This window comes from Ciconia boyciana, chromosome 3, assembly GCF_034638445.1.
Source record: "Ciconia boyciana chromosome 3, ASM3463844v1, whole genome shotgun sequence".
Classification (NCBI taxonomy): domain Eukaryota; kingdom Metazoa; phylum Chordata; class Aves; order Ciconiiformes; family Ciconiidae; genus Ciconia; species Ciconia boyciana.
Window position 1 is genome coordinate 127,907,774 of NC_132936.1, and position 25,486 is coordinate 127,933,259.

The following is a 25,486-nucleotide window of genomic DNA, read 5'->3' on the forward strand; positions in this document are numbered from 1 at the left end:
CAGGAGGTTTTGTTTTTTTTTTAAACAGCATGCACTATTGGAAGTTACATCTGACTGCATGAAATTAACATCCATACAAAAGCACAGAGGCCAAAACAACAAAGGCCACTATTCACTACTACTTATTATATAGTCCCTGTTTACCTATTAAAGAGTTCAAACATTCCTAAATACATAAAAATCAGTATGATTTTTCCAGTATTCCATAGTATTCCATAGATGTATTCCATAATTCCATAGTATTTCCAGTATTCCATAGATGAAGTGACAGACAAACAAACAAAGATTCACCAGCAATTAAATACGCACATTAGAGCACTTTAAAGATTGCTGATGCTGCTTTAAAAGCTTAGTTTGGAAATTTAAAAAAAAAAAAAAAAAAGGATTGTAGAATGAAAGTTTTACCTGCCAGGTTTTTTACATATCCTGAGGATAATACACACCTACTATGAAACCTAGCGGAAAGCATGTTTAGCCTCAGAACTAAATGCATTGCCTTGTCAGGAGTTTTAGGTTTCTCGTTGTGGACACAAAGAGATTTTTATTTAAATGCAGACATAACTGAAGGAAATAGCCTTTAGCATCAGACAACCCATACCAAAAGCTATACTCACTGATCTGGAAGAACAGCATTTTCATTCAGCGTAAGCTTTCCCTGGATTCCATAGCACAGCTCTGGAGGTATATCCACTGGCTATGGAAAAAAGAATTTTTCAACTGAAGCACTTTATTAGACCTCCACCCTCACCATTTACACAACCCCTTCAGAACAAGTACAACCTACCTCCGTATTTTTGGTCTTGTACTGTTCTACAATAAAGTCACAAAGTGGATGGTGTTTTCCAACAAAGAGAACATCGCCACCAAGGCTATTTCTTCTGCCTAGAAAACATGAAGAGAATGGGATAAGAGTTCAGAGCAAAGAGGGAAGGAAGAAATACAGCAGATCAGCACACCGCCCTGTTGACACCTCCACAAAAGGAAAGCTTCATTGTCGTTTAGGAGAAAGCTTTGAACGTTCCTTGAGAGTGTTGGAAAGAAAGACAGTGTCTCTGCCCAGAACAGGATGTCTCTGGTCACAAGGGTAGTTGGCACACAGTAAAACAACGGGAATCTTGTGTTCAGTGGGAAGAATGTTGAATTTAGAACAGTGTAATGTTGACGATACAGACCAGCTGGGGAAAAAAACCCCACCAAACCAAAAACCCCCCAAACTCACACACCTCCCAAGCAGCTTACCTACAAGAACCAGCTATTACTTTTGTACAATGGAGAAAGTAACACATACATTTGCCTGTATAAGCTGAACACGAAGCTCCACACATCACAACTGGACACAGCCAGCCTACTGGTCAGAGGGCAGGCAATACACCTATCAAGTTTTATCATCAGCTCCCATCTTGGAAACAGAGTTTATTCTTTTGATTGCAACATATTCAACTAACAAGTACTTTGACAGTGCACACTGGTAGAAGCTTTTCATACGATTAAGCTGCCATTTAACTTTCAGGTTAAGTCTTATGAAGGTCTACTTCAGCAAAATAAAAGTAAGTGAAAGCTACAAAAATCAAACCCATCGAGGATCATTCTAATTACCAGCACCAGCCATGGAGAAGAGGCTACAGCCTGCCATAATTCAACCCAAGCAACCATCTATTATACCTCGCTCATTTAGGGTGAAACACAGTAGTAATAACAAAATATCACAGTTCTTACTCTCTTCAGGAGTGAGGTCAGGGTAGACTTCTTCCAGGGCAGCTCTAAGGCGACGCTCATCAACAAATGGCAATAACGCAACACCTAGTAAAACCAAAACATTATTTTTTCACACTTGCTAAAAAAACCCAAAACCAAAAAACAACAGACAGACACTAGCACGGAAAGCTCCAATAGATTCTTTACCCAAGAAACAACCGTTGCATCGGTCACAGAAAAGAAAACCCTACATTTTCAGAGGTTGTGACCCTCCAGGCTGTTTACAGAAAAATAGTTTAGTGGTAGCGCAGGTTGAAAAGGGAAACTTATCTCCAAGCACCCCTCCATCCTCCTCCCCAGTGCTGGGCAGGCATGGGGAAGCAGTAACCGCTACCTACACCTGCCTCATTTAGGAGCAAGATGAGCTCAGCAAGACAGTCATTATTTGTCTCATTTGCTACAGATACTCCCCTGACAGAACTCGACACTACTTTATTCAAATTAATTTATTAAGAGACAACAGTGGAAGCAATCACTCCAACTTCAGCGATGAGGTGATACAGATATTATCCATTAGGGACTATTCATAGCAGCTATTAATTTTACTCCGAGATGACACGGAGGCTCCTCTCAGGATCAAAATCCCTCACTACGCAGCAGATCTCAGAGCCCACTCTTAAGCATATTGGATGAAGCTGAAGAATAGCCTTCCGTGGTATGCTCCAGTATATGTTTTCTTCTATTATAAAATCTGAAAAAGCACTAAGAAATTTACTACGAAAATTCTTCAAATATTTACTTCTGTCACCCTTATTATCAGTTGGAATCTAGAGTTATTATTTTAGTTTTTATTTTATTTCCCTTACCACGAACACTAGAGCTTTTCCTGACCAAGATGACAGCAAAGGCTTTCTACTAAACTGATATTCATGGTTTCATATTTATGCCTGTACCAGCTCTCCTGGCAGGCAGATCTCAGACACGTTTGCCATCACTCTAAGGTACAGTAGTCATGGAGACTTTGGACTTCCACAGACTTAGATTCTCGATCTAAAACTTGGTCTGCCTGAAACACTTTTGCTTCAGAAGTTAGATCTTTATGTGGCTTTATTAAAACAAATACTATTGTCCTGGAGCTGAAGGAAAGGGGACAACCTAAAACTTTACCTGAAGTGTAATTAAACCCAACGCTCATACTCTCTCCTAACAAAACCAATTTGGAACAAGCCATGAATAAAGTGTTAAATATGTCAAAAATGTAACTGAATCGGAATATTGTATAGCCTACTATAAAATAAGGAGGAGCAGAGCTGTACAGCCTGCCGTTGCCAACCACACCAAACAAGAAATCTGTCCTGTCCCTGCTTATGAAGTATGAGGATAATCTCCAAGCAGACTGACTACTGCTTTATCAAAGACAGCACCAGACCTCAGCCATGTTCAGATTTCAGCTGGAACATAACTACTTGTGAGGGGAAACAGTGATAAGCCTACCCTGGAAAACAAATGATTTATTTTCACCTTCACAACACACTGGTGAATGACAACAAAATGGGAAGCGTTCATAACCCAGGGATTGCAAAAAGGATCGATGCTGAGCTTTCAGAAGCATAATCACATCTCTAAAATGAAGATCTTCAAGCATTTCATTAAGAGGCCAAGGTATACTAGATGCTTTTTAAACAGAGATAGTCTGTACTTCCAGCTTGGAAAAATATTTGTTTCACAGCTACCTTTTAAGCAGGAGAATTCCAGATGTTAACCCAGAACAAAGAGCTTATAATGCAATTAAGCATTAAATGAATCAAAAGTAACGTTACCGGCTGCTGAGAGCACGTGGGAGCTAATTAAAACATTACCGCTTTAGACTGTGGGTTTGATAACTGGACAAAAGGACTGCGGAAAGTTGCCAAAATTACAACAGAGGTAAGAAAGGGTTAGAGGGAAAACCTGCTATGCAATGTGTCTCATAACAGCTAGGAATATTCTCTTTGATTTTGCAACACTGTCCCAAGTAAGATACTCGTGTGTCTAACTGCGGCTATTTCAAAACACAGGTGACCTGCCTTGGGGGAAGAATCATAGAATCACTGACATCAGCAGGAACCTCTGGAGATCCTCTAGGCCACCCCCTCTGCTCCAGCATGGCCATGGGCTGCTCAGGTTGCCCAGGACCATGTCCAGCTGGGTTTGGAGTATCTCCAAGGATGGAGACTCCACAATCTCTTCGGACAATGTGTTCCAGTGCCTGACCACCCTCACAGTAAAAATGTGCTTTCTCACACTCAGATGGAATTTCATGTGTTTCATTTGGTGCCCAAATAATTATTTATACCTATAATTGAGATGTTACACTAATGGCTGAACACCAGGTACAAAATTTGGCAGACCTTTAAAATTAATATTCTCTAAAGAAAGAAGAAGCTGCATTAAATACTGTATCTGTTTTTGCATTCTTTGTACGCATCCAAATATTTCTATATTCCCCAAAGCATTTTTCACAAGGTCCTAATGAGCCACTGATTGAACAGAACAAGATCCATTAATTAAATGCAAAGGAGACAAAAAACAATTACACGGTAAGGCTGATAAAAATAGAAAAATGATTAATCTAGTTCAGAACAAATTAACAAATCTAGAATGACTGCTGAAATTACTACTAATCATTGCCAATCCTAAATCAGTTACTGAACCATAATTTGTTCTTCATACAAATTTCTTTTCAAAAATATACCTTCTGCAAAACACTTCTCCCCCACACTAAGTAACATAAGTTACCTGTGTGACTTGGTGCATCATTATCTCAATAAGATAATTTTCCATTTTCTTCCTATTTTTACACAGATTCTTAAGACTAAGGGCAGTAGTCTATAGCTCAAAAAAAAAAGAAGTTGAAATTTCACCTTGCCAAGCATATTTCTTCCCATTTAAATCAATAGCAAAATCTTCAGGGTAGAAGTCAATTATGCTTGATTCCTGTATTTGAGAAAATAATAATAATAAAAAACATTAAAGCCAATTATGAAATTGATTCAGAATGCCATGTAGTACCGTACTTCACAGAAGGTGAGCAAACACAAAGCTAAGGAGGATGCAAAGAACATAGAAGACATTAATAGAAACATCTTTTATTAAATGCCATTTAAACACCAAGTGTGGTAGGGCACTTCCATTACTTAAGAGTATCAAAACAAGAAATTAAGCAGGATAGAATAATTCCAGATAACTGGGTTAGGGTAACTGCTCCCCAATTAAGTTTTGCAAGGTTTCTATAAAGAAAGTAAACAATATCACTAAAGTGTAAAAGAGTTAGGGAATAGTTTTTCCCATTGAAAAATCCAAACTCACTGAATTGCTTTTAAGGGTCTTTGAAGAATCTCTGCAATCTACCAAAAACATTCCCTCCTGGTCCCCATTATTTTTCTGCCTGAAGTAAGAAGCAGCAAGTCATGCTCACACAACAGCGAGATGACATAACCTTACAGAGAAGACTAAAACAAGGATTCTTACCGGATCTGTCATGAGCTTCCTCCACGTTGGTGGCAGAAAATTTCCACTTGCAGCTGGAAATACTCCCATAAGTTGTTCAAGAGGCTTAAACTGTTGAAATTAAACAAGCAGATGTAGGACACTTCTAATGAGCTGTTAAATCATAACTAAATAAATAAAGATGCCATACCGGTTTTGAGCCTTTCTCAAAATCTGAAGGCATGTCTGCAATACCCTCAAAGTCAGAAGCAAACGGAGCATAGTGAAAAGGGTAATACCAGTTCCAGGATGCACAGCCCTAGGATAGAGAAACAAAAGAAACAAAATCAGACAAATCAGAAAAGTGAAAGAAAAAAAATAAATCACATAGCCCAGTCACTAAAGATGACATAATTTAGCCCAGCATCAACCGGGAGAAAGAGGAGTCCCCATGATTAGAAAAGAAAGAGCTCTTGCCTCTAAAGGTACTCTGGACTTCAGGTTGGGACTTAACTTTTCATAGCCAGACTAGAGCGAGAGAGTTCACTGGACAGTGAATGGAGGCCTCGGGCATTTCCTCGGCAGCACAGAACAGCAGATAGACTTCTATGCCAAAGTACTCTTGCTATGTGCTAGGTTTGAGTCACTAAGGGAGACAGCCAAAGAGACAGGACCTAGCACCAGAACGACACAAAAGACCTTACAGCAGAATCTTAACCTTAGCTTCAGGACACTGTAATGTACCTCATGCCTTTTTCCTCCCCCTCAAGAAAAAAAAAAAAGAAAAAAACCCCACACGAGCACGTGCACAAAGTCCAATAAAACCAAGCACAAAAATTTCTTGCAAAGAGGAGGAGATCACAGTCTCGCCATACGGTTAACCACTCCCTGGGGCTAAGCTGAGGAGCCTGTAACAACTGGACACATTTTCAACTTGCGTAGAGTTGCTACCACATCTCGAACAGGGAAATACACAGAGGAGGAATTTCCAAGATCTCGTGCCAGTCAGAAAGCCATTACAGAGGTCTCAACAGGAACAGAAGTAGTGTTTTTCTGGCAGCACACAGTTTGCATGACTGTTTTTCAATGCGAAATCCCACCACTAACTTGGGACCAGAGAACTCCGATATGATACACTCTACAAGGTGTGAAAATGTGAACAGTATCTATTGCAGGCTGAAACGTATTCTGGTTTTCACTGTGACTTTTCTGTTCCGTACAAGCACTAATACACACTTTGAGTAACATTTTGCTTTTCCCCTCTTATTCTTCTGTCTTGAACATTGGGAAATATAAACTGCTTTCACTTGAAAGAAGCAAAATAATCCTCAAAAAGGAGAAAAAGTAAACTCAAGCAAATCAGAACACAATGCACTTTGTAAGGAAACGTGGCTCTAGAAGGTCTAAGTCAAGTTTTTACCTCCTCAGCTATTTTTCTTAGCAGTACCACTTGAAACAAAAGCCTACTATTTTGACTTCCAATTCTGAATAAGTAAATGTCAATGAGGCTCCTCCAGTGATATTTTTGGTATAAAATTACAGAGACTATAATTATTAGATACAATTCTTCAGATGGTTTCAGTATGTTTCAAAAGCCAGGTGGATTGGTTTCTTTCTTTTCTTTTTTTTTCTCTCCAAACAGATGTTCCCACTAGTGGAACATGCTCTGCATTATTAGCTTTTTATAAGAATAGAAAAGCACATAATGTATTCTGTCAGAAGTTTTATGGACAATGAGCAGTAGTTATTGGAAGCAATTCTTATTATGGTAAAAAAAAAAACCACACCACAACCCCAAAACCCGCAAGCAAACCTATTTTGAAATTCCCCCAGTCCAACAGCTTCCCAATCTAACTTCCATATGGGCAGAAAGTGATTTGACTGCTGCTCCATGCCGATACAACAGACTGCCCATGCACAGCAGGTTACAGTATCTTGCCTACACACAGTTCTGTTACACAAGTACAAACAGCAGTACCTGCAAGTATTTCATTGCTGCACTATTTTAAGCCTGCAGTGTAGTTTTTATAAGGTCTAGAGAGAGGCTTGCTTTCTTTTAGAGTAATCTGAATATGAAGCAAAACGGCAAAAACAAAGCCCTAAACATTTGCGTACTTTCATCAAGTTTTCCTTTGGAACATTTCTAAACCAGAAAATATTTTCTGTACTGTCACTTTTTCTTGAGGTCTTATTGGCACTCCTCAATTTTCTTGAGAGCACTACGGTCCTGCCTGAAGTCTGAAGTTGTTGTCAACCTCACCGATTTATTTTCTTTGCAACTGTAATCATCTATCATTTCTACATGCACCAGTCACTTCAGCCAGGATAACTACAAACTCAGAAAGACGAGGAGTCACCTACATACATCTCAATAACTATATTGGTTTTACAAGCTAAACTAGCAAGTGTTGCATAGGGACTTGCCCATATTGTTTGGTATATGCCCGTCTTCCAACTCCTATACGTTTAAAGCCACAAACCTCTCAACAGTGCACATGCAAATGCAACCCCCCTTTGAACAGTTATAAAAGCACACGATGATGTCCACACAAGGCCATGGCCACTGATCACAAAGCAATGAACGCATGCCCCATGCACACCTCTGAACAAAACAAACTTAATTTTACAATCTTCAAATCAATATAAATATTTTGGTTACCTTGTAAATATTATCTCAGTTTTGCCCTATACCCCCTTCCTCTAAGCCTTTCAGTTTCCCCGTAAAATCCAGACTGCCTTTTGCAGCGGTTTTGTACTACTGCATCACTGAGGGTCACACTGACAGTTTTCCAGCAAGCAGACACCTGCAGCTAATTTGAAGATTTATTTTCACACTTTAGAGACATATGGGAACGCACAGAGTTCTAGGAATATATCTTGCCACGGTTAACAGGAACACAGTTTGCTTTCAGCAGACCTTAACTGTGCGCAGGATCATGGGAATTTCCACCTAGAAAGGTGTCCAGGTGACATTTGTCCTTTGCAAAAGAAGCTACTCCACTATGTAGAGAGCTCAGCTCTCCTGCAGATCAACTACAAGAGACTTGCAAACCTTAACCTGTATGATTTTCATCCAGCATAACACACAACTCAGAGCCCAAACTCAACTAGTTAATACAGTGGAACGGAAGGGAACGGAACACACTCCCTTTTTGTTCCAAGGGGCACAAAAAAAAAGCAGTACATGTTAAAATACACTAACTTTAAGACTGCATAGTTTTTTGCAGGCATGTGAGGTATTGCCCTGCCTATGCTCCAAGTTGGACAAGTGTTAGCCAGCTATGAAAAATGTGCAGTTTTATCACCGTGGCACTGTGTTCAAGCGACAAAGCCCTGCTGAGACAGATAAACTTCATCAGCTCAAGCACATTCTGTTCCCAGGTCACACACAAAATATAACTTACTTTGTCTTCAGGGCACGAAGCTAGTTATTAACCATCGGTGCAACAAACCCCAATATGTCTAACTAATCTCTTGCCAATCTGACATCTCAATTATCAAAAGATTTACATCAGATACAGATTACTTCAATCACAATGCACTTCATAGAACATCATTACAATCTATGGAGGAGACTGACAACTCCGTTCCTTTCAAATTCTCACTAGCATTTCACAGGCTTTGTCCTTTGTTCACTCATTCAGTCATTTGCAATTTCACTATGCATGGCTATGTATTGCAAAGGAAAAATATGCATCAGTTCTTAATAAACTAACAAGCGCCATTACTGTATGGGAGAAACAAGAACTGCATTCAAATCTTGAGTGTCGAATAGAATGGGCACCCACTTGTTCTATATCTTCAAAAAAAGCACTGCTTTTCAAAAGTGAGCAATGGATAATTATTACTTCCTGAAAAGAAATAGTGTGTAGACACAAAAGAAGACTGAAGTTTCAGAGAAGAATTTTTTCAGTACCTGATAATAGTATCTGAGAACCCAGCAAAGCCCTTCCACATAGGACTGTACAACTTTACGACGGAATTTCTCATCAGATGCATCAACATCAAATTTGTTTTTATAGTAGCGCTGTTTCCAACCAGTTTCCCATAACCTGCATAACAAACACAAACAGATGTCAATACATGTTAATATATGCATATTTACATACCTGAATTAAAATATAAGCCAAAGTCACTTGCTACTTCAATTCCCATTTTTATACAATTTAAATGAAAGCATAAAAACTGATACTCCACAGCAGGAGAATAAAATGTGATGGTTGGCATCATAGAAAATCCAGATGAAATTCTGAAGCTACCGTCCTGATAAACACGTCTTCAAAGTACTTGTTAGGAGTAGGGTAGATTTTCAACCATGCGCTTGCTGCTGTCAGGATTTTTCAAAACAGTATTGTTCCTAGTCAGCAATTTCATCTTTCTTATCAGGAATCTACTACCAAAACTGCCATTTGAACTTTGTTCTTTAACTCTTCCAACCACTAGAAAGAGAAGAAACTCTCCCCCTTCCTTATTTTCTTTAATCTACCCTAGGCCAAAATCTTTATCTTACTGGAATATCTTCTCACATCAAGTTCATTCCTCTATTCTTAATATCCCTCTCAAGCAGAAAAGTGACACAGTTTCCCTGCTACTCAAAATAAAAAGCAAATAAATAATAACAAGCAGCAGCTTGATTTCTATATTCTAGTGCTGTTCAGACAAGCTATGATTACCAGCAGAATTATCTGCAACTCAGGAATCCTGTGCTTGCTGACTCACATCAGATGAGTTCCCTTTTACACAGGGATTTTCAATCTTTCATGACAGAGATGGACACTGGAGTCAAAAGAGCAGATCTCAGACACCATATATCCTTACTTCACACAGCTCCCCCTTATGTCTATCTACGGATGGGGCAGGGGAAAACAACCACTTGCTCATCTTTGACAGCCAGGCGTCTGAATCCCTCAGTTCTAATGCACAACGTTAGGAAAAAAGTGGATAGGGTACTATTGTGCCACATCTCAAGCAAGAATATTCTGTGAAGAATAACAGTAAACAGAGACCATAGGCTCCTCTAAAAACAGGCAGGGGGAATACAGCTGTGGTGGGCAAGGGCAGCAACAGGAGTCACTGCCTACGGACTCCAAGAGCTTTTCTTCCTCGGACTTTTATCTGCTCACTACATCTGCTGTGTTCCCTGTCATTCAATAGGTGACATGTCAACTTGGAGAGAACAGTTGTGCCACAAGCAAGGAGCTACTAACATGCACATAAAACTTCAAGTTGTCAGTCCTAACAGACACGACGTAATCTTGGGGGAAATTCCAGTTCGATTCAGAGACTGCCATCTAAAAAGGTAGTACAAGTAACAGAAAGATTAACCTCTACTTAACACTTGGTTCAATCTTGATATCAAGCTTCAGAGCTGGCCTCCCTCACAAAACTATCTGGGTTGGTTTTTTCGGGTTTTTTTTTGATTGGTTGGTTTGTTGGGTTTTTTTTTCTTTTTTTTTTTTTTTCAATTTAAACCTATTAAATTGAAACCATAGTGCATGCATTTTACACACACATATCTCAAAGTTCATGTGAATTTTGGTATTCAAGTGGACTAGAGTAAAGCAAATTACAAATCTGATTTAGAAACTGGTTAAATCAGATAATCCCTTAATAATTTTTTTTTTTTTTAAATAGAATTTTATTGTCAACAATTCAAAACTTGGCATTGATTGTCACATCTGAAAATCATCGTGCAAGATCCCTTTCCACAAAGGCTGTGCCCACTTTAAATTACATACAGAATCTGAAACACATAAGTAACCTGCGAGGTCAACTCAAACTTTCACTTGTCAGAATCTCATAGAGCAATAAATACAGTGTATGAAGCCTTTAAGAGAGCACAAAGATTGATTTATGCTTTTTTTACGTAATGTGTATCCCTTCGGTTTTGCAAAAAGGATCTTCCCTTCCTTCTGTTTCAAGTTAGTTGCCCAGTACGGGGATACTTTTTAAAATCTGACCTGAGCTAGTTCAACAATGATTCAAACTGATGAGGATGTAGAGAAACCAAGAGATGCTTTCAAGACTTTAAGAAAGCCAGGTGAGCAAGGACAGAGCTACTTGCACTACAGTCTTGAAGGACAGAGTCAAGAACATCTGCAGTCTATGAGCATCTGACCCTAGGAGCTCCCTGGCAGCTAGACACTTGCACAGATTTCAAAAACCTTTTCCATAAGATAACAAAACCCAATCTGCTAGAACTATTTGTTCTAGTTTTAAGGTCATTCTACACACAAAATATATTTTCACAGACAACTTTGTTGCATCTAGTACATTTATGCAGTTGTTTTTACCTACAATGAGAAGCATAAAATTATTTTCCACTCAGAAAAGGATCTGAATAAATATTCTGAGCTACAAAAGAGCTTAAATAACTGCGGACAATGTAACATATCCTTTTGCTTGACAATACCAACCCTGTCAAAACTACTGCTACTCATAAATCACCATGGTTCATTCACACTAGTTGCTATAAAAACTGTAAAAAGCTTCTTTTAGAACCTCTGCTAAAATTCAAATGGAAAGCGATGTTAAAATTTATCCCGATTTTAGATAAAAATTCTGCTTGCTTGATTAAAAAAAAAAAATCAATCCATTCAGATCTGCACATACAGGAAAGAAAATAAGAATGAGAGCTAGAACATCTGACATTGGAAGATCTGATGGGCTAGATGTCAGAAATATGTCACAACAGCAGTGCTGGAGACTAGTGATCAGTACTTCACAATGAAGTAACCCTTATTGTTTTCCCATGTCCACCTACGTCCCCTGACTCTACAGAAAACAAAGACCTACTGGTTGCATTTATCAGGGCAGAACCTTTAACAAAAAATTATAAGGGCCTTCACCCTTGACTTAAAGGGCGATAGCTTGATTTAAACCTTTGATAAATGCAGACTCACTGGTAATTCACTGTCAGTTAATTCTCATAAAATTCCTATCCCTTAATCATCTAGGGATCAGCCGTCCCAAGACATTTAAAGAACTTGTCATAGACAAAACAGGGCCTGCTACAAATCAAAGACGGAGGAAAACATATTGTGATAGTCAAGATAAATAACGCTGCATACGTGAATGTAACTGAATTTTATGGGTTAAATAGCTCAAAAATTCAACTGCAAAACAGCGGCATTCAGCTCACATAATCAAAGCTGAACAGCGAATGTCTAGCCAATCCAGTGCTTGGTCTCAAAGGGAGTAGCGGCTTGGAGGATGAAAACCTGCACGCATACTAATCTAGATACTTAGATTTAACAGCTATAGCTTACACATCTCACTGGAATTTACTGAATATTCTAACCCTCCACATTAATTACCGGTGGATAAGAAGATCATAGAAAAGCATCTGAAGGCACTGCTGCTCTAAGCTAAATGGCATTAATTAGACTGCATCTATTTCAGCAATTTGCTAACAAAGTGCTACAAAAAATGGCTTCACCTGATATTATCCTCTGGCTCAGGTTCACTGTCACTATCTTCAGCTTTTCGCTTAATTCCTCCTGCCAGGGATGGGCTGCCATCAGAAGTGAGGCTGGTATTTGGAGATGATGAAGTTGTCTAGGGTCAGAATTATTACAGATAAATAAAGGGGGAGGAAAGGATTTATTGGGCATTTTAAATTCAAGTTCAAATTAACAGCTTTGTGATAATCACACGTATTATTTTTAGTTCCCCAAAAACTCAAGGCAAAAGCTACACAACCCTTAAACTGTTAAGTCAATTAGCAAAAGAAAAGAAGAACACATCTTTGTATTAAAAGGCAGACATTGATACATACAGGCAAAAAGTTCAGTGTATTTGAGAAAGAAAAAGATGCAATAAATAAGACAGTATAAATCGATAAAACATGCCATTTTGGATATATTCTAATTTTGGAATACAACTGTTTTCTCTAGTCCTACAGCTTATGTTACAACTTCATTTTACAGCAACAGTGAAAAATGCATATGCAGACTATCGTAAAAACGCTGCTTGTAATTCAGAACTGGCAGAAATACTTTAAGTTTCTTCACAACCGATCTTTTAAACTCCTTCCAAATTTATCTATTTTAATATTACAGAGTCTAAAAGAAACCTCTCCCATTCCATAAAGGAACTGATTTGCTTGACACATGTGCAAAAATTTCAAGATTAAAAGGGAAGAGTAGCAGAAATTACACTTTGAAAAAGCGTATTGTATTTAGTTAGACTTAAGAGACAGAACACACATCTTTATAATGAAAAGGACCTTTAATTTGTTCACTGTTCAGATGAAGATTTATGCCCAGAAAGAAAATATTTGCCGTAATTGTTATTTAAAGCTAACAATCAAGACTTCTAACAGAGTACTCAACTTATTTCCAGTTTTCCCTCACTTTCTAATACCTTTCCAAAAACTTCATCTAAGTTTCTCCTCTTCCCAGTGAAAAGCAATGCTTTGGAAAGTAAAAAGCTGACAAACATGTAGCTAGGCAAATCACAAATTTCCAAAATACAGATATCTATGTCTGTGTGTGTATACAAATTCCAAAAAGAATATTAAAAGACCTCCAGCTCAGGTATTCATTTTGTGTCTCGCTCAAACCTACTGAGGAAGTTCCTAAACCTGTTCTCACGAGGAGGCTTGACTCCACAAGTGCCAAACGAGTTTGGGGAGAAGAGCCACCGCATTTGACTCGGATGCATTCACCTCACGCTTGCCCTCCCAAAACTATTTCACAAGCAGTATCATAGAAACATTAAAATAAAGAACACAATTTTATTCAAGTAGTCTCACAAAAATTGGTTATTAAAAGCCACTTCCTTGAAAAATAAATTTTTGGGTGCCTGCTGTTCAAGAAAGCTTGATGGGGTAGAGAAAAAGATGTCCAGAGTAACACAGGATGTGATTATTTCCCCTTCGATGTGTAAATACCTTTGAACATCTACTTACAGAATTCTGTCTGTCGTGCATTCTCATCTCAAAGGCGGCTTGTCTAGGGTTACTGATTGCCTGAGGACTAGATCGATTTCCCAGAGCTTGAGGGGAAAACTGTCCACCAGGAATAAAAGAAGGCTGATCCCTCTAAAAGATAAATACATACAGGTATACTGAAAAAGCTGTGTAATCTCCACAGCAGTGTGATGATGCTCTCTCACAAATTTCAGAATCACATGTTATATAAAACAAGCATAATGTACTCACTCAGTTCAGCTTAAAGTAGTTATATTTAACTATCTCAACCAGACATAATATGACACTTACAAGTGAGACCCTTATATTCCTATAATTTATTAAGCTCTTCTAAAAAACAGCCAAAACAAACCCTGCATATTTGGTGCCCATGTTCTTTCTATGTGGGCTGAAAGGCAGTTTTTTGGGGAAGTGAGACTTCATCTAACTTCGTGCGAAGAACACACTCTTAGTAAGCAAAGTGAATAACCTCTTCCACTCTAACAGGGATAGTGAGAAAATACATAATTAAAAAATAAACACAAGATCTAGACAGTACTCAGAGTGGCGATATCATATGCCCTGAAAGTTTTGGAAGCTACACTTACCTGAATGCCCTAACCAAAACCAAAGCTATGTTGAAATGAACATACAAGAGCCCATTTTTAAAATATCAGAATATTTTGTGAATACAAACTCAACATCGTTCCAATAACATAATTTTAAAGAATTTGGCTTCCATGGGTCAGAAAGGGCAAACACGTTCCCACAACAGCTAATGCTTCTCTATTACATTTGAGAGATATTTGGCAACACTGACTTGCTTGCAGGCAGAATGCGAGATAACTATAGTTGGGGTAAGCCTTCCTCGCTTTTTTAGAAACATGCCTCTAATCAAGCAAATCCGTTTAATGCAAACTGGTATACATATTTAAACCTAAACTCTTATGCTAAACTCCATTGCCCTCAGCAATCCAATTGCTGAGAAGACTTGTGCCAATGGATGGGAAAGCAATGCCTCTACAGTGACCATGCTGAAGCATCACTAAATAATCACGAAAGTACAGATTTGTGTAGATTTGAAGGACACAACATAGAGATATCATCCAGCGCATTCAACGCACTCCTTTCCCTTTTAAGAAACCTTTAATATGCAATTCCTTCTTTCACAGCTCCAATCTACAAAAACCCATGAAAAACACTTTTAAAATAGTTTACACACAGGCCAGAAAATACCTTGATTACAACTACAGTTTCAACCAACACATCTGCTGAAAGCTATAGCACGCGTTTTAATTCTTGATAGTTTTTGCATTGTGAAAGGAATTAATTTACCTTCATTCTTTTTCTTTTTTCTTTTTGCCGTCTTTTAAAGTTATCCTAAGTAGAGAATAAAGATAAATAAAGTCAGTCAAGCATACCGATTTCTTGGGAAAATATTTCATTATAATCCTCTACTGACCAGAAGGCTATAAGGTTTTCACATAATGTTCTGAATAAGACATAGGTCAATTCTTGTGTCTGTAAATCCAACGGAAATGGGACAGAATTTTCTACCCTACCCTGAAAACCTATGGGGAAAAAAGTAGCTGTGTATTCAAAGCCCCACAATTTCGGTAACGACTTATATCATCTACTAAGTTTAGCTATAGCCTTACTTCAAGGTGACAGCAGTATCAAAGGACACAAGCTCCTTGCCTGCACTGGAACAGCTGCCAAAAAAACCCCACCAAACCAGTAGGAGAGACATTAAAGTCCTAGAAACAGGAAACGAAGAGGCTCAAGGAAAGATACTTCTTATTCTTGGGCCATGGAAACTGAAAACTTGAACATCAAATTGGCATTTCCACTTCAAGAGAGGTGCAGGCTGGGGCGATTATAAACAAAACATTTTGCCAGCACTGGCACAGTATTTTTTGACTGGAAAGTAAATACAATTCTGCTCTTTCATTCACAAGGTGTTTTATCCCCTGTACTTAATGAATAAACTGGAATATGTCTGCAAAAAACTGCACAAACTGCAGAGACAGACCAAAAGAACATCAATTTATGGACACATTTCAGATGGCAGGAGGTACTGCAAGGCAAGAACGCGCTTGGAATTCGAATTTAGTATTTCACCCCTGCTCATGGCTTGCACTTCCAAAGGTTGCAGCAAATTACAAAACAATTCCTTCTTCAGTTTTTATAGAGGCTATCGAAAAAGCTGCAGGCAGTAACAGAACTCACACAGAGTTTTCATTTTGCTGTTACTCGGGATAACAATCAGAAAAACAGGCCTTGCAGTCCAGGAAAAGAAAATCAACTGGAAGCACACCATTCTTTTTTGAGTATGGAGGAATTCACTAGAGATTATAACAAAAAAATACAAAGTTCAGTTTTTTCCTTATTCTGTTAAAGGAGTGTCACAGTCCAAGAGTAACACATGTGATTAAAACCAAACTCCAAGAATGTAACAAAAAAAAAATTACATCGTCATCTTTTCTCTTTTTGAAAATACTATCTTCAACTTCTCCAACAGCTAACATGATCATCTGGACCCGCTGTAGGTTGACAAAACCACTTTCTGTGAGGTACCCCTGCAAATTAGAAAATAATATAGTTGAAAACCAAGCCTGTTTTTGTAGCAAACACCCAGATATTTTTAAAGAAAAAGCCAAAAAATTTACCCCAGTTTTGTGCACCACATTTTTATATATGTTAACCAAGCGATCAATTGCTCCCTCCCTAAAAACAAACAAACAAAACCGTGAGATTCTTGTAATTTAAAACCACAGAAAGTATACTTGCAGGAGAAGAAAGCATGTATTCTCATCTACCTGATCTCCAAAGATGGCAGATGAGGAAGAAAGTCATTTCCCACAAAGAAGCACATAAAGACCCAGTCATCAACACTTCTTTCAAAATCAAAAGTGAAAGGCAAACTGGCCATAGTGAGTTCTCTTTCCAAATACTGCAACACACACACAAAAGAAAAAGGACATTGGAAAACACTGTGTTGGGAGTTTAAAAATATTATTTCTATGAAGCAGATATAGTAACTACTTCAACATACCTCTCGCAAAACACATAATCGGATGAAGATAAATTCTTGTTCAGCGATAGGAAGACTGTCTGCAAACTGATCGTGCTAAAATAAAAGGGAAGAGTTGCATTACATCCAAGCTCACCTTAAAGTTTCTCCAGCTCAATTTTAAAGGCTTACTCTGTGAGGAGTTAAGAGGGATACAAGTATAGTTTCTCAAGTTCTTATGCCAAGCATGCATTGTGCTACTTTGCACGTCTGCTAAGTTACTGATCATTTTCTCTCATCGGTGGAAAGAAAAAAAACCAACAAAGCACCACAGGTGAGGATGTTAGGTTTGGCATAATATTTTTGTGCTACAGAAGTACAATTTTTTACTTATTAATATAAGAGGAAAGCTAGGTAATTCCAATAATATAATTTGCATTATGTTTCAGCCAAAACCAACAGCAAGAACAATTTGAGGATCTCATTAAAACATAAGTTAGCTTATAGATAAAAAGAATTTCTAGAAATAGCAAAATTCTTACCTTGCCTTGTTTTTCTCTGGGCAAACCTTGGCAATCCTTAACCTCGTGACCCATCTGGTTACAAAGACCACATGGCTTGGGTTTATTTGGTTTAAACTCTTCCCTAATTATAGTGAAGTTTGGTTCATGTGTAGCTAACCCAAGCATAATCAGATCAGCTACCAATCAAAAGAGAAGAATAAAATATAATGAAGGATAAACATTAAGCTTTTTTTTTTTAAAAAAAGCTTAAAAGTGAAGTACATTCTACCTTAAGCAAGTGTGAACACACAGATACGCTTACCCACAAGCTACCCAGACAGTACAACTAAATGCAAGTTAGCCCTTCAGCTATGGACAGTGCTAGATCTTTCCCCATATATTACACAGAGCTTTCAAAACCTAACAAATACAGTGGATTATTTACACAAATACAAGTGAAAGCCTAAGAGCTACAGCCCAACTTAATCACAAAACAGCACAAGAAAGCTTAATAGGACGTTGCTAGCAAAAGAGAACTCACCATCAGCCCCACACAGACAATGATGAGTGTTTGGGTCATGGTTTGGTTGAGCTATACAAAAGAAAGTTACATTTAGTCAACCGAAGTCACGTAAAATAAATTATTACTGACCATACCTTAATTTAAAACAAAATGTTCACATTTATTTGAATTTTACCTCTTTGTCTTCTAATGTAATCCATGATTTTATGTTCACCTTCACCAGGAGCACTAGCATCAGACAAAATAACCTACAAAACATTTAAATTATGTAAACAATTTATGCTGCCACAGTAAAAAAACCAACTTATGTAGTTCATATACTGAATACTGAATCTGACTTATGAATTCTTGAAATTCTAATTTAAAGCTTTAACTAAAATGGTATAATTCAAAGTTAAATTACTTAAGAGTTTGGAACCAATGAATAGACCTTCGTTTTTCTCTACTAATTCTAGGATGAAGCTGACATATTGCTTCAAATACCACTGAAATTATCACGTCATTAATTAACATATTTGAAGTTTCCTTATAAATTATCAGGGCAATCGAAATATGCACTAGAGAACTAACAGATAAAGCAGACATATGCCCGCTTCCCTTCAGATCTTCTAAACTTGTAGATACACTGATATATTATCACATTATGGGAATTAAGCAGAGTCAACTGCCCTCTAATTAGACCACTTTTAACAGTCAACTTATGGAAAATAAAACAGACAGCTGTGTCTGAGAAGACTAACTGTTCTGCCCTCTTGTACAGGGCAAACACAGGGTTGTCAGAAACAAAACTTAGTGGGAGTGGAGTGGTTGAGGAACAGGAGGAGAGAATTTCAAAGTCCAGAAAGGCAAGAAAGCTGATATGTATTAGTTTCATTGCCTGTGATCTGTTGTCATCCATCATTAGAATAACGGAGAAAATGCAGCCTACCGGAGGTAGCAAATGAGTTAAAAAACAACTACTGAAAAGAATACATATACAGTGTATCTTGACACTTTTCCCCAAAAGAAGAAAAAGTATTCCCCAAATTCTCTCTCCTGTTATATCCAACTGTGGCTTCTACTAGCAAATCTTTTCATTGCTCTTAAATGAAATCAAAACAAACGGTGCTGTTAGATAGTGTTATTAGGACGAAATGTATCTCTGAAGTCCCAGCAGAACGCACAAGTTGGTCCATTATTAGTAACAACACGGTGCCAGAAGATGAGACAAATCTGTTAAATTTATACTCTTCAATCATATCCCAACTCAGCCTTAATTTTCCTGAAGTATGAAGCAGTGAAACTTACTGTCAAATTTTTCCACCCTGGGTCACTGTTCAAACGGTCAGCAATGTAATAGCGGAGACATTTAGCAAGATTGTCCATAAACTCAGTTCCCTAAAAAGTGACAGAAGAAAATAAATTAAACGTTCATTCAGACACTGGCAATTGCTGGTTAAAGTGCAAGATTACTTACCGGGGTAATACAGTTGCTGTCAAATCTCTCTTTCACTTCTTCTGGAGGAAGAATGCCACCTAGAGCAATAAAAATATTTAACAGAAGTAAATCAACATGGAACATTAAAAACATTTTTGCATGATAAAAACCCAGATGGCTCCCCAATAACAATTAACACTTATTGAAAGTTAGTTTGTTTAAAAAAACCCGAACAACAACAAAACTAAAACAGCTCTTACCATTATATTATCTCCATCTTAAAATAAGGTATTAGTACATTTACAAACATCGTTGTTATTTCAGAAAAGTGATTTCGCTACCTATTCTGTCAAAAGACTGTGAAAGAAATCTCAAAGAAACTAAGCTTTCTAAATGAGATAAAACATTAGGAAATAATTATTTTCTTACATATTCTCCCCTATGTTTCCACTATCTATTCACTTGGGCTCACAAACAGGGTTACACCAACTTCTCTCATCTCTGAGCTTCATAAAGGGTCTTCATAGTCTAGAAATGCTACAGGAAGAAATGTTAAAAAAGTCTTTGTCCTCCCTTTTTAATCTCTACCTAGGTTACACAATGGCCCTCTCACTTGGGCTACAGCATTCATTCCTCCTACACAGTCACCTGAATTAATTGCTCCAGCCCAGACAGCATGCTTCAGCTACACACACTCCTTTCACTCGAGTCATGTCACTGTCACCCTTAGAAAGTTGCAACAACTTTGTTTCCTCACTGAGTTTAGAGTTTCCACTGTCAAGTAACTACCCTTGCTTGCAGTTCATTATTCCTGTGTGGCAGTATTTTCATTTGATCCCTGCTTTTAAGCTTCAATTCTCCTTTCACCAAGCCCTACAAATTTGTACTTCCTTCCATAAGAGTTTTGGTTAGCTTCTCACTACTACATTTATCCCTGCTCTTCTGTTCAATTTTTTCTAAAGGAATTAAGAGTACTCAACACAAATCCATTTCAGGCAGGAGAGAGAAGAAGAAAAAAAGTGACATTTTGTTCTATCTTAGTTCTTAACTTTGGAAAACACAGATCCATCCTTCTGTAGGCTTGCTGTCCCCTCCTTCTCCTAGTAATGTACAGACAAATATCCACTAAGCAAGACAGCCCTTTTCTAAACCTTACTGAAGCATCCAAAACAAACAAGGTGACTCTCACTTGAAAAACCTCAGATATGGCCACAGTTCTACCTTTTGCCAGAATTTCTTGTCTTATTTTTTGCTTCTCTTCAGCAGCTTCCATGCCCTCCTTTGATGCTCTGAATCTTCTTGACCGCTGTTGATTCATTTTTGCACGTGGAGCCTAAAAAAGGTATCGCAATGCCTGGTTCAGTTATTGCGTCTGGACAATTGTTTCCTTTCTGGACAAGTCTTCTGAAATTGCCCAGTCTGTGATTATACGACCATTTAACAAGACATCAGTCTGAACTGTAACTGGAACAGGGATTTCTGTTGTCCCTCCCTCGTGTCACCACTAGCTCTCATATGGCAGCACAGGGAGCTGGACGCGTTTCTGAATAGGTCTCAAGCTTCTCCACGAGGCACGCCAGCAGTGTGCACAGCTGTACCCCCATCTCAGAAATGGACAATGCTCAAGGATTCAAAGTTGCCCTTGCAAAATCAATGAAATTTACAGTGACATCTCTCTGAGAAGCATTATTTATTACATACCCTTTCTCCAACAAGAAACTCCTACAATTGTATTCATAACTCTTTCGAAAATAAAAAGACTACGGCAGACAGTAGTTAGCTATTACTTATGGCAGGTATGTTGGGGTTTTTAAAAGGATACATCAACATTATTTGGGATTACTTCTATATACACACATATGTTAGGAATTCCTGCACTCGAATTCAGGTTAAAAATCTTTCTACTTAATGATACTCATTTTACCTTTGAGAAACTGAAAATTCTAGAAAAACAGTCAAAGCTTAAGAGGCCTACCAGCACTCTGCTAGGCCATTTTGGCACCTCTCAGTGAGACTACGCAATCTGGATAGAAAAATACTCAGTAAAGCAAAGTTATTAAGAAAAGGTGGTATCTTTCATTAGACCAACTGATGTGCCGAGGGGAGATGAGGATCAGGTATGGAAAAAGACAAGCTTTCAGCTTCAAATGTGCCTTAAGGCTACCCTGTGAAATATTCCACAGCACAATTCAATCACTGCCCATTTTAAGTGCATCTGCTTAAATGGTTTCCTGGTTTTTCCCAGCCTGCGGCATACATTATTACTAAAGCCACAGAACAGAGGAACATAAGTAGTTTCAGAGTGTTACCGTCTTACGGAAGTTTCCTGCTTTTCAGAAACAAAGTTCCGACTGCAGTAGACTACATTAGCCAGCTCATATAAGCCTGCGGGCAACAAAACCCATGAATACTTTTAATTACTCTCACCAAAATTAAATTAACAGTATATTTTACCTGTACTTTTTCATTTTAGAAAACTATTTCCCAAAGGATCTTATGAGAGCTGACGATATCTACCCTAATTTTACAAACAACCATTACCGGGAACTAAACATATCAATACTTACTACTCCATCTATAGCCATGTAAAGAAGTCGCCTTGGTCTTACAATGTTGAAGATCCTGTCAATATACTCAAAAATTGCAACCATCATTTCATCTTCATTTTTGGGCGCTGGCCTAAAACATGGAGCATTCAATTTAACATCTGAAATGCTATCAATAAATCCTATTTGTAAAGAGACAAAAAATTGCCTTACTTGTCTTCTGGATGTGTACAAGGGTGAATTATACCATTCATATCCAAATACAGGTTATCAAACTCCACCTCATTAGGGTTAGGTTTGCTTGTATCAATTGGAGCCTTGACGCCATTGCACTCTTTAGCCTGTGAACACAGTCGAAACAAATATTTCAGTACTTGATTAGAGAAGTATCGCAAATAACCAACAGAGGTATTAATGTACAGACTCATAAAAGTTTATTCTTTTCAAGGGCAGTAGAAAAAGACAGCAACAATCTACCCACATAATTACTTGAAGATGCATGCTTACACTATTAAAATAGCGCCTTTTTTTAAAAAAAAAAGTTGTTTATAAACAACTAGCACAACTAGAAGATATGATGATGAGTTACAGCAGAATTGGTTCATTTCTGTTGACTGGCATGTATTATAAACAAGAAGTTTCCATACCTCATATTATTCAAAAAGGCAATTCCTTCTACTGCCAGGACCATACTGACTCCCTCAAAATTTAGCAAAGGGACTTCAAAGTTTATAATATGATGCTATAACTTTAACATGATCACCAAGAAGCACCAAAATCTTTCTACTTTAAACACGTAGTTCCCCAGATTGACGCATCCAAACAGGCTTGCACCTCTGCCTTTCCTCACTGCGACCCGGTATTTAAGTCCTACACACAGCTGGGGGAGGCAGGGCAGTAAAAGTGATTCACCTATGGCTGATGACATATTGGAGCCCAGCTGATGACATGACAAGCTTCCCAAAGTATATCAGCACATCCTGGTGAGCAAAGGACAATGAGATTTAAGTAGAAAGAGGACTTTTCCCAGATTCCTCTACACAAAGAAAGGAGATCCTCTCAGATCCCACCAGCCAAATCTCCGATTTGGGTATATATGTATTACTTTTCTTGCTATCAAAGGCACCGAGATGCTCAAACCCCTGGACTCTTCAACTCCTGCCTTTGAGTTTGTCTCTGGCTATACTTGAAATGCTAAATAAAATCCAGTCCTTACCTTCCACTTCTGCAAATAAGTAAACTTTTGACTCTAATGCTTCACCTCCTCTACATCAGTGCTTTTTCTACTGCCAGGTTGATGCCTAATGAACATGAAACCCAGGCCGCAGTGCAGATGGTAACATCGACGCTAAATTATAATCAACCTATAGCCACCTATGTTCCTGTACTTCTTTGACATTCTCGAACACTTACAAAAAGCTATACAAGGTAAACCCAGAAGTAAAAAGAAAACAAATCTCAGCTAAGCTGGAAGTAATACATAATCCCACGTTATTTTGCATATGCTGTCATGTCAATGACAAGTAACTATCTAGGTGAAGAGAACAGTCTCTCTCATCAGCCCCAGAGCAGGGACTGGAGCTGGCACTGCAATAACTACATAAAAAAACCCCTCACCCCTTTCTCTCAAGCTGTCAAAGCCAGCAGTTTTGAAACACTGGTGAGTGTTTCAAAGAGTGGCTCCTCTACAAAGTGGATTAGCAACCATGTTCAATTTTGTTTCCTCACCATACGGTCTCTCTCCTTTTTTTTTTTTTTTTACATATAAACCACTGAACTAAACACCAACAGCATCAGTGATGGAAGAGACATGAGCCAACCAAGAAAAAGTCAAATGTATTTTGGGAGAAATTACGACTGGAAAGGGCTTTAACATATCGCAAAGTTGGAATGAAGAGCACTCTTGAATAACTTGGCATAAAGCAAAGAAAAAAGTGAATGTCATGTTATTACGCAAAGGCTACGAACACAGGATTACATGAGACAGGAGAGAAAAATGTGATACTGCTGGTCCTCCGATTCACGTGACACCTACCAGCAGCTGATGAACAAGCATCAAGCACTTCTCCTGAACTTACACATGCAGACTTGCTGCTTGCTACTCTTTTAATGGAGTTTCCCACATCTCTTGTACAGAGCTCAAACAATCAGATTTAAAAGGAAAAACTTGGAGATTGTACCATCAATTTTCATACAATTTTCCTGCTTAGAATAGCAGCGGAACTAGCTGAACTTATCCCAGTCTTAAAAGGCAAAAATTAAAATCTCTAAAGCAAAATAAGTCTTTATTTGGTATTTACATTTTTCACAGTTATAGGTGCATGGACTTCTTTCAGGGCAATTTTGTGAAGTCATTTTTAAATAACTGAACACTAAGCCCCTCTACTTCGCTTCCTGAAAACAGGTGAAATTTCTGCTAATTCACATTGTTCTTATACTCTTCATCCAAACTAGTCAAATCCTGACAGATGAAATCTTGACCGCTGTTTGCTTCCTTTACTGAACTTTCTAGAACACACACAGAAAAATCACATGGCTTTAGCAGAAACTAATTGCCAGGTGCCAACACTGCACTGTAGCTTGCAGTTCTAATAACGTTACTCTGGGCAACCAAGACCTACAATTTTGAAAGAAGAGTGTTCATTCTGGTTTACATCAGATAACGGGACGAGAAGCTTGCCTTGTGTTCTACTTGATCTTTCATCAAACCTCTTGCCAGAGCTAACTGTGACTCAGAAGATATCAAAGGCTTACAACTATGTGATATGGAAAATAAAATTGCCCCTGTCACAGATCTTATTTTCAGTCTTGAAGGTAAAGCAAAATAAGTATGATCTCTTTCAGATGGCTTCGAAAGCCATTCAGTTTTCATCTGCATACTGCTATGTCAGCAACTTTACCATTACATCCTCATAAACCTATCAGATTTTTAATGTAACAGCCTTGTAAAAGGTTTAAGTATCTGGGAGTGATATCTCTTGTGATATAACTAAACTGTTCACTTTTAATCTACAGCCTCTTTTGAAACCATTGAAAATAGATCTTCAAATATGATACTTTGGTTGCAGCTTTATTAACTCGCATGAATTTGATTAAGAATATTCTCTCCTGGATTTTATATTATCTTCAAGATCTTCCTCTTATTCTTCCTGCTCAGCTTAAGAAGAAGATTAATCAGATTTAAGAAAAACGAAATAATCTAGCAAGGTAAGAGAACAAGGATCAACTTTTTAATATTTCAAAGAGACAAGCTACCAGGAGATACAAAATTTCTGATTAGAGAGATTTACAAGCAATCCTAAAATACACATAGAGCTGATTACATCGTGAGAGAAGTTTAAATTCATCTACAGTAAGACAAACTACAGCTTCTCACTACTGTCCTAGCCCGCTCTCAAATTTATGACCAG

General features: G+C 38.0%; 1 protein-coding gene across 1 annotated transcript in view; it reads right to left on the reverse strand.

Annotated features, from left to right (window-relative positions):
• Window positions 1-25,486, reverse strand: part of XRN2 (5'-3' exoribonuclease 2) — a 52,196-nt gene that overhangs the window by 22,875 nt on the left and 3,835 nt on the right. The window contains exons 2-23 of the mRNA XM_072857637.1: window positions 22,290-22,417; window positions 22,098-22,209; window positions 20,752-20,863; window positions 19,570-19,628; window positions 19,401-19,490; window positions 18,289-18,361; window positions 18,132-18,182; window positions 17,630-17,787; window positions 17,130-17,204; window positions 16,894-17,027; window positions 16,744-16,801; window positions 16,546-16,653; window positions 15,410-15,454; window positions 14,075-14,206; window positions 12,602-12,720; window positions 9,080-9,215; window positions 5,375-5,482; window positions 5,206-5,295; window positions 4,599-4,671; window positions 1,717-1,800; window positions 785-882; window positions 615-694 (exon numbers count right to left, since the gene is read on the reverse strand). Coding sequence (XP_072713738.1) covers window positions 615-694; window positions 785-882; window positions 1,717-1,800; window positions 4,599-4,671; window positions 5,206-5,295; window positions 5,375-5,482; window positions 9,080-9,215; window positions 12,602-12,720; window positions 14,075-14,206; window positions 15,410-15,454; window positions 16,546-16,653; window positions 16,744-16,801; window positions 16,894-17,027; window positions 17,130-17,204; window positions 17,630-17,787; window positions 18,132-18,182; window positions 18,289-18,361; window positions 19,401-19,490; window positions 19,570-19,628; window positions 20,752-20,863; window positions 22,098-22,209; window positions 22,290-22,417 — 2,123 coding nt within the window. The remainder of the gene's footprint in view (window positions 1-614; window positions 695-784; window positions 883-1,716; window positions 1,801-4,598; window positions 4,672-5,205; window positions 5,296-5,374; window positions 5,483-9,079; window positions 9,216-12,601; window positions 12,721-14,074; window positions 14,207-15,409; window positions 15,455-16,545; window positions 16,654-16,743; window positions 16,802-16,893; window positions 17,028-17,129; window positions 17,205-17,629; window positions 17,788-18,131; window positions 18,183-18,288; window positions 18,362-19,400; window positions 19,491-19,569; window positions 19,629-20,751; window positions 20,864-22,097; window positions 22,210-22,289; window positions 22,418-25,486) is intronic.